The sequence below is a fragment of the Simochromis diagramma genome, unplaced genomic scaffold, assembly GCF_900408965.1.
Source record: "Simochromis diagramma unplaced genomic scaffold, fSimDia1.1 OVJJ01000321.1, whole genome shotgun sequence".
Taxonomy (NCBI): domain Eukaryota; kingdom Metazoa; phylum Chordata; class Actinopteri; order Cichliformes; family Cichlidae; genus Simochromis; species Simochromis diagramma.
The window spans coordinates 3,440,789-3,455,930 of record NW_024386772.1 but is presented as its reverse complement, the minus strand read 5'-3'; the positions used below and the strand labels follow the sequence as shown (position 1 = coordinate 3,455,930).

Below are 15,142 nucleotides of genomic sequence, written 5' to 3'. Positions count from 1 at the left end.
ACTTGCCATTTTATCCTTTTATAAAGAGTTAGATTTTTAGAGAAAAACAAATTAAATTTTCATCTGATCAAAGTGAAACATAAATTTGAGTTATAGGGTAATCGATCAGTAAACAGACAGGACTGCATTAGATGGGAAAACTGAACCACAGTGTGCTCCACTGTTTTCTAAATGTATGCTATAGTGCAAACGTCATGCAGTAATACATTTTATTAATAATATTACGGAGATATAAATGATATAAATGTGACAATGAGAAGATGAATCATATCAGAAATTTTTCCCTTTTTCTTTTGTGAATTCTGTGATTAAGTTTAAAAACTGGAATCTGCTTTTCAAAGCTTTGGTCTTAACTGATTACAGGCTGTTTACTAGCTGTGATTTTTGGTCATTAGTTTGTTTCTTTTTTTGAAATTGTATTTGCAATGTGTTTTATGCTTTACTATTTTCATTATATAGCAAGTAACATTAAGTAAAATTCAAATTATCTGTACGGTACGCTGATTCTAAATTTAATAAAGATAAATCTTATAAATTTTGGAAAATTGTTTTTTTCATTAGATTAACGGAATTAAGACTGGATTTCGGTCTTCAGTACTGTTTGGAAGGCTGCGTGTGCCCCAAGACTCCTGGGTCCTCTGTCTGCCTCTGGCACCTGAGGGGCATTATTGAGTACAAACACAAACACTTTTTTTTCTTTTCTTTTTTTTTTTTGCCTATCCTGTTTGGCTCTTTTGCCATCAGAATTATTGTCTAAAGGCAAATAAAGATGCCCAACGGATTTACTTTACCAAATTGACCATCCCAGCATTGCCGTAATGGTCCATTTGATTCACCTTTTATTGTTTATTTTATTTTCACTTACTGAATACGGGACAGACTTGACTGGGGGAAAGAAGGGGAGAAAGAAAGAGGGAAAGAAAAACAGCTGAGAAGAGGGACGGGGGAGAAGGGCAAAAAACAAAAACCAACAGAATGGGCAGAAAAAAAAAGAAAAAGAAAATGCATCTATCGATCACCTGGATCACCTGCTGAGAAAGAAAAAAGAAAACAAGCAGAAGAGAACAAGAGTAATAGAATAAACAACATCACAATGATATATGGGAATATGACAGTAAATACTAAATATTAAACATTATTGTGCAGCACATAAGATCAACAGAACACAGTGTGCTTTGAGGTAGGAGCCAAAAAGGGTGTAGTTTGTGGGTGTGATCACCCGTGTGTACACCTGTGAGCATGGACGTGCTTGTTTTTAAAAGATTCCTTCATGTAATGATCTGCTAGAGGGTGTGGGGGGGCCACAGCCCCGTCCTCCAGGGCATGAAGCAGGTATGGAGGAGATCAAAACTCCAGACATCCAGAGGCCCCCAGAACACAAGAGACCAAGGAAGACTAACAGAGGGGCAGCCGCGCCACTGTCCCAGTAAGAGCTGAGGAGAGTCCCAGATGAGGGCTCACTCAGCAGCCGCGGAGCAGAAGCCAGGGGGGGTTGCAGTGACGCGCCCGTGAGCTCCGCCGGCAGCCAGCTGTGCCTGAGTGACCGAGCCCCAGGCCGAGAGGCCGGGGGCACCCCACCTCCGAAGTGGCCCGAGCGAGCCCCAGGCTCCAGGCCCCGATAAGCGGCCGCCAAGGAGTGAGCCGGTGTGTACCTGGACGCCCATCCCCGGACACAAAGAACCACCAACGCACCGATGTCTGAGGGAGTCCGCCACTGGCAGGGGAAGTGGTGGTGGGGGGAGATAGACCTCCAAACCTTGGAGGGTCTGAGATGTCCCCAGAGAGGTGACGTCTGATACCCAACCTGACATATAGACACAGACATACAAGCACACACAGACACAAACATCCATTCCCACCCTCATGCTCTCATATGCACTTACTCCACACTCAACCGATGTGGAGACAGACATAAAGAGACGCTGTACACACGATCACACTCCCCAAGCATACTCTACGAACCGGGTCTAGGTACCCTTGCCCCTGGAGGGGGGAACTGCACCCAGGGTGGTGTTACCCTTTTCCCTGCGGTGGGGAGAGGCAGACCGCCCCGACTCCGCAGCAGCAGGGAGGCCCCACACTCCAGACCGCAGTCGGACGGCCAACTCCTCCTCCTAGCCCCCCCGCTCCAGCAGGCCGCAGAGAATGGGGGTGAGAGAAGACTCCAAACCTCCCTCCACCCGCTCATTGTAGTGTTGATGCATGTGTGTTCTAAGGTGCATTTAAAACCCAGGAGGGCATGGAGCTACCTGCCAGAGAGCAGCAGGTAAGCGCATAGTCCCTCCTGCTAGCCCTCAATGTCTACGTGTATTTAAATTTGAGAGGTGGGCAACGACGCCAGGGGTGAGGTGTACACTCTGGCACCTGAGGGGCATTATTGAGTACAAACACAAACACTAATGCACATGTTTACCATATTTTTTTCATTTTTTTTTTTAGGTATTGCTTGTTTTTTGTAATAATCGTGAGCGAGATTAAAGAGATCAGCAATAAGGTCTCCATCCTCTCCAGTTGCTACAAATGCTTACATGCATCAATATCATCTTCAGAAATTATTTTAATTAAAATTACACCTGGTCTCATCTCTGTGTTTCTGTAACATAAATAACGAGCCTACATTTTCCTCACGACACCAGCAATCAGCTCATCTTTCATCTTTCTACATCTATTCTTTCTTTGTTTTGTCTCTTTGTTCCTTCTGTTCTTATAGCTGCTTTTGTGTCTTTCTCCTTTCAGGAGTTTTGTTTTCACATTAACATTTTGGATGCTTTATCTCTTTCTAGGAAATTTTGGTAGGCCTTGGGTTTGGTACGCCTTTTCAGTTATCTAACTATAAATAATAATGATTATGCTAACCAGTACTAGGCATGGAGATGGACAGGGGCATGCCCAGAGGGGGGCGTAAAATATGATTGGTTCCTACTTATGCCCTGCTCAAGGAATGCTTTTGGACTGGAGTACTGCTAAATGTGCAGTATCCAGTACCCACTAGATGACAGCATAGATAGAATCATATTGAAATTTAATGAGTACATTTAGTTAGGTTATTTTACTGAACTACAGATTTAACGTACTTCAGTATTCTGCATCTACTTCTCTGTAATTTGGATGCAAATGTTATACTTTATACCCCATACACCATTTAATTTAAAGCTGTAGCTAGTAATTTATTATTTGCACATCTGAAAGTAAAAAACTCTAATAATTAATTATGATGTATATAAGTAGTATTTACATTAATGAATCCAATATTAAGGAGGATTATGGCTTTTACTCACCCGCTTCTTTCACCACTTTGCAAAACAGTGTTTTTCACACGTATAACACTATTTGTGGGAGTGTAAAGGGTCGCATATGAGCTCAGAAATCATGACCAGTGTTTGACATACCGGTTTCGTTCTCTTGATGTTAAATAGTGTTATTCTTCACCTCCCCACCCCGGAGAAACCCCCGCAGGATGTGGCAGGATGGGTTAGTTTCGATTATGCATGTACTGTACATCCGTCTCCCCCGTACTTTGAGGTGGTGTGTTCGAGTTCATTTGGAAGGGAAACGTGGATAAAAAAAAAAAGAAAAAGAAAAAAAAACATCGGATAAATACTTGGCTGAGAATCGGGACATTTTCAGGAAAACACGGTGTACATTAAATACTGTATCATAAAATTCTTTACGATTTAAGGGGGAATATGTTTGTTGCGTTTTCATTAATAAAAGTCCTTTCAGTCACCACTTTTATTTTCCGATAACACTTGAAGGCAGCATCAGGAAAACAGTTAATCAAGACGAGCAAGTTGTTGTTGTTGCTTGAACGTCAAATATCGCTACTAAACTTTTTCACCCTCCTTAACAAACAAAAGTCAGCTGACTGTCGATGATCCAAGGTGTTACACAAACAGGTGTGGCTCATAATGTGGAGAAGTGAAAACGAAACTTAACATTTGTGACCGGGCAGTTTAATTACTGAGTGGGTATGCAGTTATTTCAGCAGGTCCACTCGAGGCGTGGTATTGGGAGCTTGTTAATTTCTACAACAGCTGGACTGCGGGCTTCAGATCCATCCTGTTCTTGTTTCCTTTGCGCAGATAAACGTGAGACCCTGCGAGGACCTGAACACAACACACAGAGAAGAAGAAGATGTCTGAGGCAAGGTAAGGCGGCTCATGGTGCACGGAAAACTTTTAGAGTGCATGTAGTAAAATACTTATATGTACTGATTAAGTGACAGACTAGAACAAAACACGGAAGAAACGATTTTAAAGACACACCCAGCGACTTTAAAAGAATCGTTGGAGGAACAGGCCCACTTTACTTCTACGTATCTACTCTTTCACTTTAATCAGCTACATTTGTAATCCGGTTACATCCAAGTTTTCATGTTAGATTTAATTTTAAAAACTTGTGATGGGACTGCTGGTTTTTACACGAAAACGTGTCTCTTTGTTAGCGGTTAGACTTTTAGCCTTTTCGTATTTTAATCTTTTAAACCTAAAAAAAAAAATTACAAATATGCAATGTCCCCTCCCCGCCTTTTGTAATTTGGCGCCATCTAGTGGTTATATTATAAAAAAGCAACTAAGAAGGTTAAAGATGAATAGTGATTTCTGCAAAAGACATTTTAACATGTACTTGTTAAAGCACAGTAGTGTGTGATTTATAATGTTAAAGGTGGTTCTATGATATTCAGCAGTAACAATGGCAGAGCACACAGCTGTATTTATTCAGTTTGATATTTTTAATTTATTCTTCTACTGTGAAAAGGCCTGTTACGTGAGAAGAGATGTCTGTGTAGGCTCTCATTCATCCAGGTCAGGGTAGTGGAAGGATTTTGGAAACAAAGTGGCCAGACTTGACTGGATGTGATGATTTCTCACCAAGCCCTTTAGTACATAATGAGACTTGCGCATGACTACCCTGTAATTTTATGATGCTCTATTGTGTATATAATGTTGTATATTAACTGAGAGATCAGTACATGTATTTAATTCCTGAGTATCAGGCACATCGACACACTGTGTTTTGTAGCCTGCTCCTCATTTGCTCAAAATGTATGCCCCTTCTAATTTATACAAATCAGACGCATCTGGTGTGATGAACTTTCACCACCATTGGTTTGAGATAAAGGAACTTGGGCAGACAGCCCACATCTGTTCATCCAATCAGGCATAGGTCAGTATTGTACAGGCGTAAACAAAAACTTGTCAATCCCTAGTTGTCAGTTTCTATGAGCTCAGCCATCTAGCGTCCAAAATGGAAATAATTTGACCAAACGCCACTGTGGATGTGTAAATGTATCGATGGTTAATTTGTAACTTTAGCTGATAAAGCCATTTTCAAATGCTAAGCTACCAAGTACTACGTAAGCTCAGGGATAAATTCATTGACAATATGCACTGAAAACCAGTATTTTGCTTCAGCTATTTAATGGGCTTGCAGGCACGATCATGTTAGCCCAAGATCAAACAAAAATTCTTCCACAAATTGAGTTTTTGGTAGAAAACCTCTAATATTAGCTGTTGTGGACAAAGTGCTACCCACTTAGTACTACTAGCAAAATAAAATCTGAAGCTGAATCATTTTTGGGTTTGTGTTGGACTCTGTACTGTGCTGGGTCATTTTGTGGACATGAGTGATTTGTGGATTCACACTTTGCTAATCTAATATTAGCAAACTGAAGCTGAACTGTAGGGGAGGTGGGCAGTGAGGCTCAACACTTTGAGATAAAAATGTCACATTAAATTGCTGTGACTGAAAGTTGAGGAAGGTTTTATAATATTTTGGTTACACTCTAGTGCATTCACACATTTTAAATAAAAGTGTTTAAACTATTAAAGTTGTTCTGTAGTGCACTTTATACTGAGCTCTGCGACCGAGCTGTCATGTACAAGTTTTGTTTGAATTCCCCCAGAAACCTCACAAACAGATGATGCTTTGTGTTACAGAAAGGAGCTACAGGAGGCCTTGTGCCGCTACACCACAGACACCCTCACCTACATCCACACAGTGAGAGCATTCTGTGAGATGTTCTCTAAATGGATGCTCTGGAGAGACACCGAGGTAGAAATGATGAGGGATATCAAAGATAGACTTGAAGCACTTGACCTAAACGTCAACCATGTTACTAAGTCAGAGGAAAAAGGTAAAGCCTTTGTGGAGTATATGAAGAGCAAGGTGACTGTGAATGTAGACAGCAAGCGTGCAGAGCTGGAGAATGAGCTGGCTGAAGTGTTGAAGGACACTGCAAGTGGCCTGGAGAGTCTCAGCAGCTTCCTGGATGCAGTGGAGAAGCTGGCAGTGACCTCGCTGCATGTGTTCACGGAGAACCAGGTGTTACACCTTCCAGAAGGGATCAGTCCTGAGTATGTTCAGGCTGTCATCTTGGCTGCACGAGTGATCTGTCCTCTGCTGCTGGATTTTAAAAGAGACGACAACGTCTTCTTCCTTCCCAAACTCCAGAATGTGGAAGTGCTGGCATATCAGCTGGACAGATACATACAGACCTCCAAGACAATCTGTGAGAAGTTGGACAAAAGGTAAACAAATAAATGATATACAAAATATTAAGGAATTTTGCACATTAAGTATCATCTATTGTATAAAATAAGTCAACCTGCGTTCTTCACAGCTGCTTCAGTGACTTTGGTCTGAAGATGGCTGTAGAAACTGTGGTTGATCTTGATGTGGATTTGTCTGAGGATGACATACAGAGAATGCTTGATCACGTAAATCAGCTCGATGAGATCAGGTAAGTTTTTCTGTTCCCAAATATGTGTCAGTGCAGAGCTTGTTTTTTCTTTTTTTTCTTCATCTCAGGGCTCAGATACTGCTGGTGTCCTACAGGCCTGCATAAGATGTCCTTTGATGTTGGTGCTGTGACGTAGACATTGCCGCTGCAGTGAGACCGGTTTCACTCCTAGTGCATCAGGGGTCTTGAACTCCAGGCCTCGAGGGCCGGTGTCCTGCAGGTTTTACATCTCACCCTGGGCCAACACACCTGAATCAAATGATTAGTTCACTACCAGGCCTCTGGAGAACTTCAAGACAAGTTGAGGAGATAATTTTGCCATTTAAAGCAGCTGTGTTGGATCAAGAACACATCTAAAACCTGCAGGACACTGCCCCTCGAGGCCTGGAGTTCGAGACCCCTGATAAACATGCTTGCCTGGACACTACACTATACAAAAAACGATGTAGCTTCTGGATCTGAAAAGTGAAGCCAGTGTAGATGTTCCTTAACCTCCTAGGACCTGGCGTCCACATATGTGGACATCACAATTTGGGTTGTCTAGACCAAAATACAAAATTTTGCTCTACAAGGTCCTGATATCCACTTACGAGGACATTATACTGCCACTGCTCTATCAAAATTTAAAACTAATGTCCGCATATGTGGATCTCATTTCTCTCAGAAACAAAAATCAGGTAAAAAAAAAAAAAATCAAGTAATTCTTTGTTTTTACATTCATCAGGTCCTAATCAGCCCAAATAGCAAAGAGAAATTAAAAATGCATGACTTGAAAGAGTTTGGGTCGTGGGAGGTTAAACCTCTAGTCTTGTTCATGGGCTGCAGGGAGGACTTATATCCCTGCAACCAAAAAAAATGTTTTGCAGGACACATGACATGTTTTTGTTGGTCATGTAACCTTAAAAGCTAAACCCAAATAGTGTTAATATTGCAATAACATGCTGACATTTTAAAATGTGTCACCCCACTAATTCTTTTTAAATTTCTTCTCTCAGGATGAACGAGCAGTTCCGAATGGTGTACTTGTTCCAGGAGGAACCATGCCATGGGTTCATTAGTGAGTTCGACAAGCGACAGCCCACCATGCTGCAGTTTCTAAAGGAGCTGGAGGAGACAGCTGTTCAGTTAGACAAAATGAATCTGGGGGCAAAGATTTCCAGTGTGGCAGGCAGCTCCGTGGGGGCAGTTGGAGGTGTGCTGTCCATTGTTGGTTTGGCATTAATTCCTTTCACAGCAGGAGTTTCTCTAGCTTTGACAATGACTGGGGTCGGGCTGGGAATCACCAGTGGAGTCAACAGTGTTGTGACCACTGCAACAGAGGTTGGAGTAAATGCTACACAACGAAAGAAAGCCTCTGAAGTCTTCAAGAACTTTATGGAGGATGTACAGAGTCTCCAGAGTTGTCTGGAGGAGGTTACCAGTCAAACCATCGCCAAACTGGACGCACTTGACATAAATATAGTTGTGGGAGTTGGCAAGATTGCCAAAAACGCTGGTGCTATTGGAAAGGGTATTGATGCACTTGTTGATGCCGCTTCTGCTGTTAAGATGTTACAAACTGAAAAGCTGCTCACGAGTGCTGGGAAAGTTGTGGCTCAAGAAGGACAAGCGTTACGTAATGCACCCAGGGTTGCTTCAGATATCCCAGATATTGGTCAGGCAGCAGCCAAAGGGACCCTTGCACTCTCCAAGTCAGCAAGAGCAGGTCTCATTGCAGTTAATGCTCTCTTCCTCGGCATGGATATTTTCTTCATCTGTAAAGACAGCATCAGTCTGGCTAAAGGCAGCGAGACTGAAGTCTCACAATTCATCAGAGCCAGAGCTGCACTTTGGCGTTCAGAGATCGACTCATGGCAGAAGATGCATGACTCTCTGAACGAAGGTTTGCCAACATCAAAAAAAAAGAAGGCTGTCCTGGAGACTCCAATTTATCTGGAGATGGAGGTGAAGAAACAGAGTGAAGCAGAAAGGGTAGAACCATCTGCTGAATGATTAAAAAAACTGCAATGAAACAGTTGTAAATTTCTGATCACTGAAGTGCTCGACTCATGCTAACTGAAACTATGATCAGATCATAGAGCCGTTTTATGTGGAAAATGTTTGAAAGCAATCGTCAGACTGTAGGTCTTTTCAGTAACAGCACGCAGCGAGGCATCCTCATGCTGTAATTACATTAATTGCCAATAAGCCAACTGAAAAAAATGTATATTCTAGAGTTGTGATTACTGCAATATCAAGTATCAGAGAAAATATCTGTCAGTGTCAAATTTGAATAATATATGTGATTTGTACACAATTCTGCTGAACATTTTATTTGCACAGTCAAATATAAAACCGTATTAATAACATTATTTAATCAAGTATGCAATAAAATAAAAAAATAATTACTTACAGATATAGACTTTTTTTTCTGTAATAGTTCTGTTATTACACAGTAATTACACGAAGTTCTGGTGCATAGATTTTAGAACAGATGAAATATTCTTGTACCAGTCTGCGGTGTGTGTACTGCACTGGTAATTTAACAGCAGCACTAATCACATGTAATGATCATAATGTAAATGTAGTCTGTTTCTTTTTGTATAAATACTTGTATCCTTAAAACTTTATATATCAACAGAGGGAAAATTTAACTGATCCAATGAAATGTGTTAATATCCAGAATTGTTTTAGTGAATATAATTAAAAAGCTATGCCTGTGGTCGATGATAGGCAGCAGATACTAGATGAAAACTCTAAAACAAAATAAAAATTAGATGTTGTAGTTTTTCTTGTTTAAGAATCAATATTTTACATAAAAATAGAATTTAAATTGTTGTCAGAACATTTAGTCGGACTCTCTGGTAATGTGATAAACATGGATACCTTTTCCAGTGGCCTCTTACACATTTGCAAGCTTCACTTATAAAACATGTGACAGCTGTAATTACAGTTTCAAAGGCAAATATATGATGATGATGATGATGATGAAATCTTCCAGATGAAGCAAAACAAAATTCCCACAACTGTGATGCTCTTAATTTTATTGCTACAGTATTTAACAAGGTCATTGTTGGTATATATGCATATTAAAGTAAAACAAACAGACAAATAAACGTAGAAGTAAAACCCACTTTTAGTCAGTAATTTGATGTGACAGTTGAAAATGTAAATTCCAACAACCAAAAACTCAGCAGTCATTGTTCTTGCTGAACGTGTAACTCTCTGAATGAAGGTCTGAAGACAGAAGACAAAAAGAAAGCTTTCCTAGAGATTCCATTTTATACAGCGATGAAGTGACAAGTACAGAAAAAACAGTCTGTGTCTTTTGAGAACAAACAAAGGGACAGAGAACTGAAATTCCAAAAAGAATTTTATTTAATTATGGTGGTTCTAGGAGGCTTATCAGGGTTTGCTGCATGGGTCTGTGGCGCATTTAGCAATTAGACATGAGAGTACTTAAGGTGAGGCCAAAGAGTATAAAAGTGTGCCACTTTGTCTTTGGTCTTAGTGGCTAGTGTGTGGACCTATGTGGAAATTCTGACTGATTTCTTGAGCTATACTCTCTTTCTTGGTCAGGACCAAAGCTTTGCTAACATCTTTCTTGTTGCTCTCAGAAATAGCAGCGTAGCAATATTAATTTAGACTTTGTAATAATTTGTTTTGTTTCTGATTCTGATTAACACAGACAAGTTCACTTATAACTTGTCTTTCTCTTAAATATTTACCCACCAATAAAAGCAAAAACAAATAACAAATATTTTATTTCAACAAATATATAAATCTCTTTTCCACCAAGGATGGACCCAAACTTGGATGCTGCTTTTGTTCCAGGAAATGCCATGCTCTCACTTCATTAGTGAACTTAACCAACGACAGGACAACATGATGCAGTTTCTTAGAGCAGTGTGCTGTTCAAAAGCCTGCTTGTTCCACAAAGATGGTGGTGCATGAAAGTAAAGTAATAAGTAATGCATCTAAGATGGCTTCAGAAATCCCAGTGGGTCAGGCAGCATTCAGAGGGAGCATTCACTTGCTCTCTCTATCTAGAGCTAGAGCTAGAGCCATTGCATTCAGTGTTTTTTTTTTGTTTTTTTTTCCACTGGCATGATGTCTTCATCTGTAAAGACAGCATCAGTCTAGCTAAAGGCAACAAAAGTTTTATCAGAGCGAGAGCTGCACTTTGGAGCTCAGAAATGGGATCATGGCAGAAGATCTGTGACTCTCTGCATTAAGGTCTGGAGACATCAGAGAAAAAGAAATCTGTCCTAGAAGCACCATTTTTTCCAGAGATGAAGAAATAAAAACCAGACGGTCTATGTGTAAGAAAATGAGTCACAAAAGAGGACTTTATTTATTTATTGCAGTTCTAGGAGGGTTACTGGGGTTTGTTATATGGCTGTGTGGTACATTCACCGTTAGAGAACTTAAGTTGAAAGAACAGAGTAGGCCACTGGGACAGTTTGGCAGTATCCTTTGCGTGTCTTTAGACTTGGACTAGTGTCCAAAACACTAGATCAGCAAAAACGTCAGAATATACACTCTTTTCCTCATTAATGATGCCTAATGATGAAAAACTAGGGATTCTACACTTGCCATTTTATCCTTTTATAAAGAGTTAGATTTTTAGAGAAAAACAAATTAAATTTTCATCTGATCAAAGTGAAACATAAATTTGAGTTATAGGGTAATCGATCAGTAAACAGACAGGACTGCATTAGATGGGAAAACTGAACCACAGTGTGCTCCACTGTTTTCTAAATGTATGCTATAGTGCAAACATCATGCAGTAATACATTTTATTAATATTATTACAGAGATATAAATGTGACAATGAGAAGATGAATCATATCAGAAATTTTTCCCTTTTTCTTTTGTGAATTCTGTGATTAAGTTTAAAAACTGGAATCTGCTTTTCAAAGCTTTGGTCTTAACTGATTACAGGCTGTTTACTAGCTGTGATTTTTGGTCATTAGTTTGTTTCTTTTTTTGAAATTGTATTTGCAATGTGTTTTATGCTTTACTATTTTCATTATATAGCAAGTAACATTAAGTAAAATTCAAATTATCTGTACGGTACGCTGATTCTAAATTTAATAAAGATAAATCTTATAAATTTTGGAAAATTGTTTTTTTCATTAGATTAACGGAATTAAGACTGGACTTCGGTCTTCAGTACTGTTTGGAGGGCTGCGTGTGCCCCAAGACTCCTGGGTCCTCTGTCTGCCTCTGGCACCTGAGGGGCATTATTGAGTACAAACACAAACACTAATGCACATGTTTACCATATTTTTTTTTCAGGTATTGCTTGTTTTTTGTAATAATCGTGAGCGAGATTAAAGAAATCAGCAATAAGGTCTCCATCCTCTCCAGTTGCTACAAATGCTTACATGCATCAATATCATCTTCAGAAATTATTTTAATTAAAATTCCACCTGGTCTCATCTCTGTGTTTCTGTAACATAAATAACGAGCCTACATTTTCCTCACGACACCAGCAAACAGGTCGACGGAACCTCGGTGTACCTGCATTCATCCTGCTCACCTGTTTAACACCTGCTGCTGATTCAGGAAACACGCCCACGTTACCTGGTGATATTAATGTGGGCTGCCGCTGCTCAATATAATGTTACGCCATTGCAATATTGTGCACAAAATATGCAAATGTAGTTTGTTTCCTGAGCACAGAGCTGTTGGAGCTTGTGTTTCCCTTCAGAGAGACCAATCTGGGTTAAAAAGGATAAACAGGCATTAAAAGAAGGAGCGATGGACACTGAGAAAACTACAAAGCACTTTATAAACGAACCCACTTTATCAGCAGGTGATATCTGGTCACCGACAAACAGCTTTCAAAGCCTCTGCTGAGTTTTAGTTCTCAGTGGATGGTTAAACCCTGGGCGTAATTAACTAATTTAACTGTAAAAGGCTTGTTAGAAACCATGAAACACATACCAACTTCTTGATGTTAGAGAACTAAAAATGCTCAAGAATAAGACTATAAAGGCAAGGAGGTGTCCTTTATAAAACCTGTTAATAGCACCTCTAGATTTATGTCATAGTTTATAATACAACACTTGTATTTCAGTAATAGTCTATTTATTTGAATATAGTGGTGTAAAGTTCTTACCGCTTTTTCCATGGAAACTCCACACGAGTCCAGATTTCCGAGGACACAGCTCACATGGGAGTTATCTATGGTACTCCAACACGTTCTCACTCCCAACTCGTCAAATGTGCGACGCATGGTCAGGGTCCCTCTGCTTCACTTCACTTCACTACTCCCCTCGCGTCAAGAATTAACGTGCAGGGCACTCCTATTGAATACTGTTTTGCTCACCTAAACGTTGTTTATTGACGACAACAGATTGCCACGGAAGAGCCTGTTGTCGTTATATTTATATATTTTCAAAATCACAGATTAAATTATATAATGTAAACAACTACCTGAGAGAAAATTATAGCAGATAAAATTAATTACAGGCTATTACTTTTGTATATTGCATTGATGTTGTGAGTGATGTATGCTGGGTAATGTCACTGCTAGCACTTAGGTGACTTTATTGTACCAGTTTTATAAACTGTTCCTTTTCATAGTTGGAAATCCTTGTACATTTTTAACCTGTGGTTCTTTCTGTTACAGCTTTAACATATCTTCTCCAACTTCTCTCAATACATGCAGTCATTTTACTGCCTGCTTTGGATAATCACGCTCTTACGTATTTAAAAAAAATAAAAATAAAAAATCAATAAAACAGAACAACTGTAATATTAGGTAAAACATTTTCGGTGCTGTTCAAGAATACACGGTGACACCCTTTTTTTTTGATAAAGTGTTTTTTCATATTAGATCAACGGCAGTGACGTCATCATACTCGATCATATCACAGGTAACTAAGAATCTGAATCTGTAGATTTTTTTCTTTTATTTTTGTAATTTAAAACACAAAAAATATAGAAAGAGTGAGCTCACAAAGTTGCTTTTAGCAGTTTTATGGGTGAAGATTAGCAATTTCGTGGAACAGCGAATCACTTAACATTTAAGTGCATATATCTTGCCACACCACATGTGCGGTAAGCTAGCTAAATTAGTTTCTGTTAGCCAATTCAAGAGAACGTGTTGTTATGAGATAACAACAGAAGTGGGCGTGGTTTCTTTGTAGCGTTTATTAGGAGTGAAAGCAAAACCAACCAAACTTATCTGTATGTGACGACATCAACCTGCATCTGAACACAGCCAAGACCAAGGAGATGGTAATCGACTTCAGAAGAACAAAGCGATCTGAGCACTCTACCCTCTACATTGATGGGGAGGAGGTAGAAAGGGTAGAAAGCTTTAAATTCACATCTCGGCCGACCTTACCCGGTCCACAAACATTTCCCACCAGGTAGGGAAAGCACAACAAAGGCTGTACTTCCTCAGGAAACTACGCCAGGCCCAATTACCCCAGAGACTGCTAGTAAACTTCTACTGCTCCACCATTGAGAGCCTTCTGACCTTCTGCTGCACACTATGGTTCAACTGCTGCACCATGGAGGACAAGAGGAAACTGCAGTGGGTGGTGAGGGCAGCAGAGCAGGCAATTAGCACTTCACTAACCCCCCTCAGAGACATTTATACTGGCAGACTTCAGCAGAAATCCAGTATCATCATCAAGAACCCCTCGCACCCTGGACACTCACTCCCCACCCTTCCCTCTGGTAAACGCTACAGGTCCATCAGGTCGAAGACAAACTCAACAGAAGTTTTTACCCACAGGCTGTTAAACATGGCCTACCTCCTGATTGGAGGTTAACTGCACTGCCAATACTCATGGACATTACATCTTATTTATAATCCGTATTTCTATTTATACTTTAATGCAACCAACATTCCTACCTCTTTAAACTGTATTTATTATAACTTTATTTAGTATAGTGGCAACAGCACCCCCCCCAACACACACACACTCAATGTGCAATACCACTGATCACACTGCACCTCTCAATGCACCTGCTCCTCAGATGGCATGTAAATGTATGTATATATTAGGGGTGCAACGATACACAAAATTCACGGTTCGGTTCGGTTCGATACTTTGGTGTCACGGTTCGATATTTTTTCGATACAAAAAAATGTTCATGCCTTTTTAATTTGTCATTTATTAAAATTATAAATATATATTTTAACTCAAAAGTACAGTTTTTAAATTTAACCCTAACCCTTGTGCATGTTTTTTATTTTGACAGCGAATGCGCACCTGCGGACCACTTATGTGCAGCCCTGGTTATTTAGCTCGTCATATTGCAGCCACAGAAATTATTTTGTCCATGAAACCATAAAGCTGCACTTTCTTTTTGCCTTATAGTCTGATTTGTCATAAGTTCTCCGTTTTGTGGTAAGCTTTTCTTTGGCTGTCACTTCTTCACCCTGACCTGTCTTAT

At 39.9% G+C, this 15,142-nt stretch overlaps 1 protein-coding gene and 1 long non-coding RNA gene across 3 annotated transcripts; one reads left to right on the top strand and one right to left on the bottom strand.

Annotated features, from left to right (window-relative positions):
* Nucleotides 1–3,763: 3,763 nt before the first annotated feature.
* LOC120740493 lies at nucleotides 3,764–10,409 on the top strand. 2 transcript variants are annotated; one of them, XM_040042899.1, is made up of 5 exons: nucleotides 3,764–3,896; nucleotides 4,083–4,148; nucleotides 5,940–6,530; nucleotides 6,623–6,742; nucleotides 7,738–8,743. In XM_040042899.1, exons 2-5 carry the CDS (start codon nucleotides 4,135–4,137, stop codon nucleotides 8,732–8,734), a joined length of 1,722 nt encoding a protein of 573 aa, XP_039898833.1. In that variant the 5' UTR covers nucleotides 3,764–3,896; nucleotides 4,083–4,134; the 3' UTR covers nucleotides 8,735–8,743. The 2 variants fall into 2 exon arrangements, with proteins under 2 accessions (XP_039898833.1, XP_039898842.1); XM_040042908.1 differs by adding an exon at nucleotides 9,937–10,409 and having other exon boundaries at nucleotides 3,768–4,148; nucleotides 7,738–8,604.
* Nucleotides 10,410–10,758: 349 nt separating this feature from the next.
* On the bottom strand, nucleotides 10,759–14,444 carry LOC120740646. Its single transcript, XR_005697428.1, has 2 exons — nucleotides 12,849–14,444; nucleotides 10,759–12,447 (listed from the first exon to the last, which is right to left on the bottom strand). It is a non-coding gene; the product is annotated as an uncharacterized LOC120740646 (long non-coding RNA).
* Between the last annotated feature and the right edge of the window lie 698 nt (nucleotides 14,445–15,142).

Bases quoted from the DNA above. Each gene is read 5' to 3' on its own strand.
- LOC120740493 (XM_040042899.1), top strand. The intron at 6,531-6,622 runs GTAAACAAATAA...CGTTCTTCACAG, and splicing joins TGTGAGAAGTTGGACAAAAG to CTGCTTCAGTGACTTTGGTC. The intron at 6,743-7,737 runs GTAAGTTTTTCT...TTCTTCTCTCAG, and splicing joins AATCAGCTCGATGAGATCAG to GATGAACGAGCAGTTCCGAA.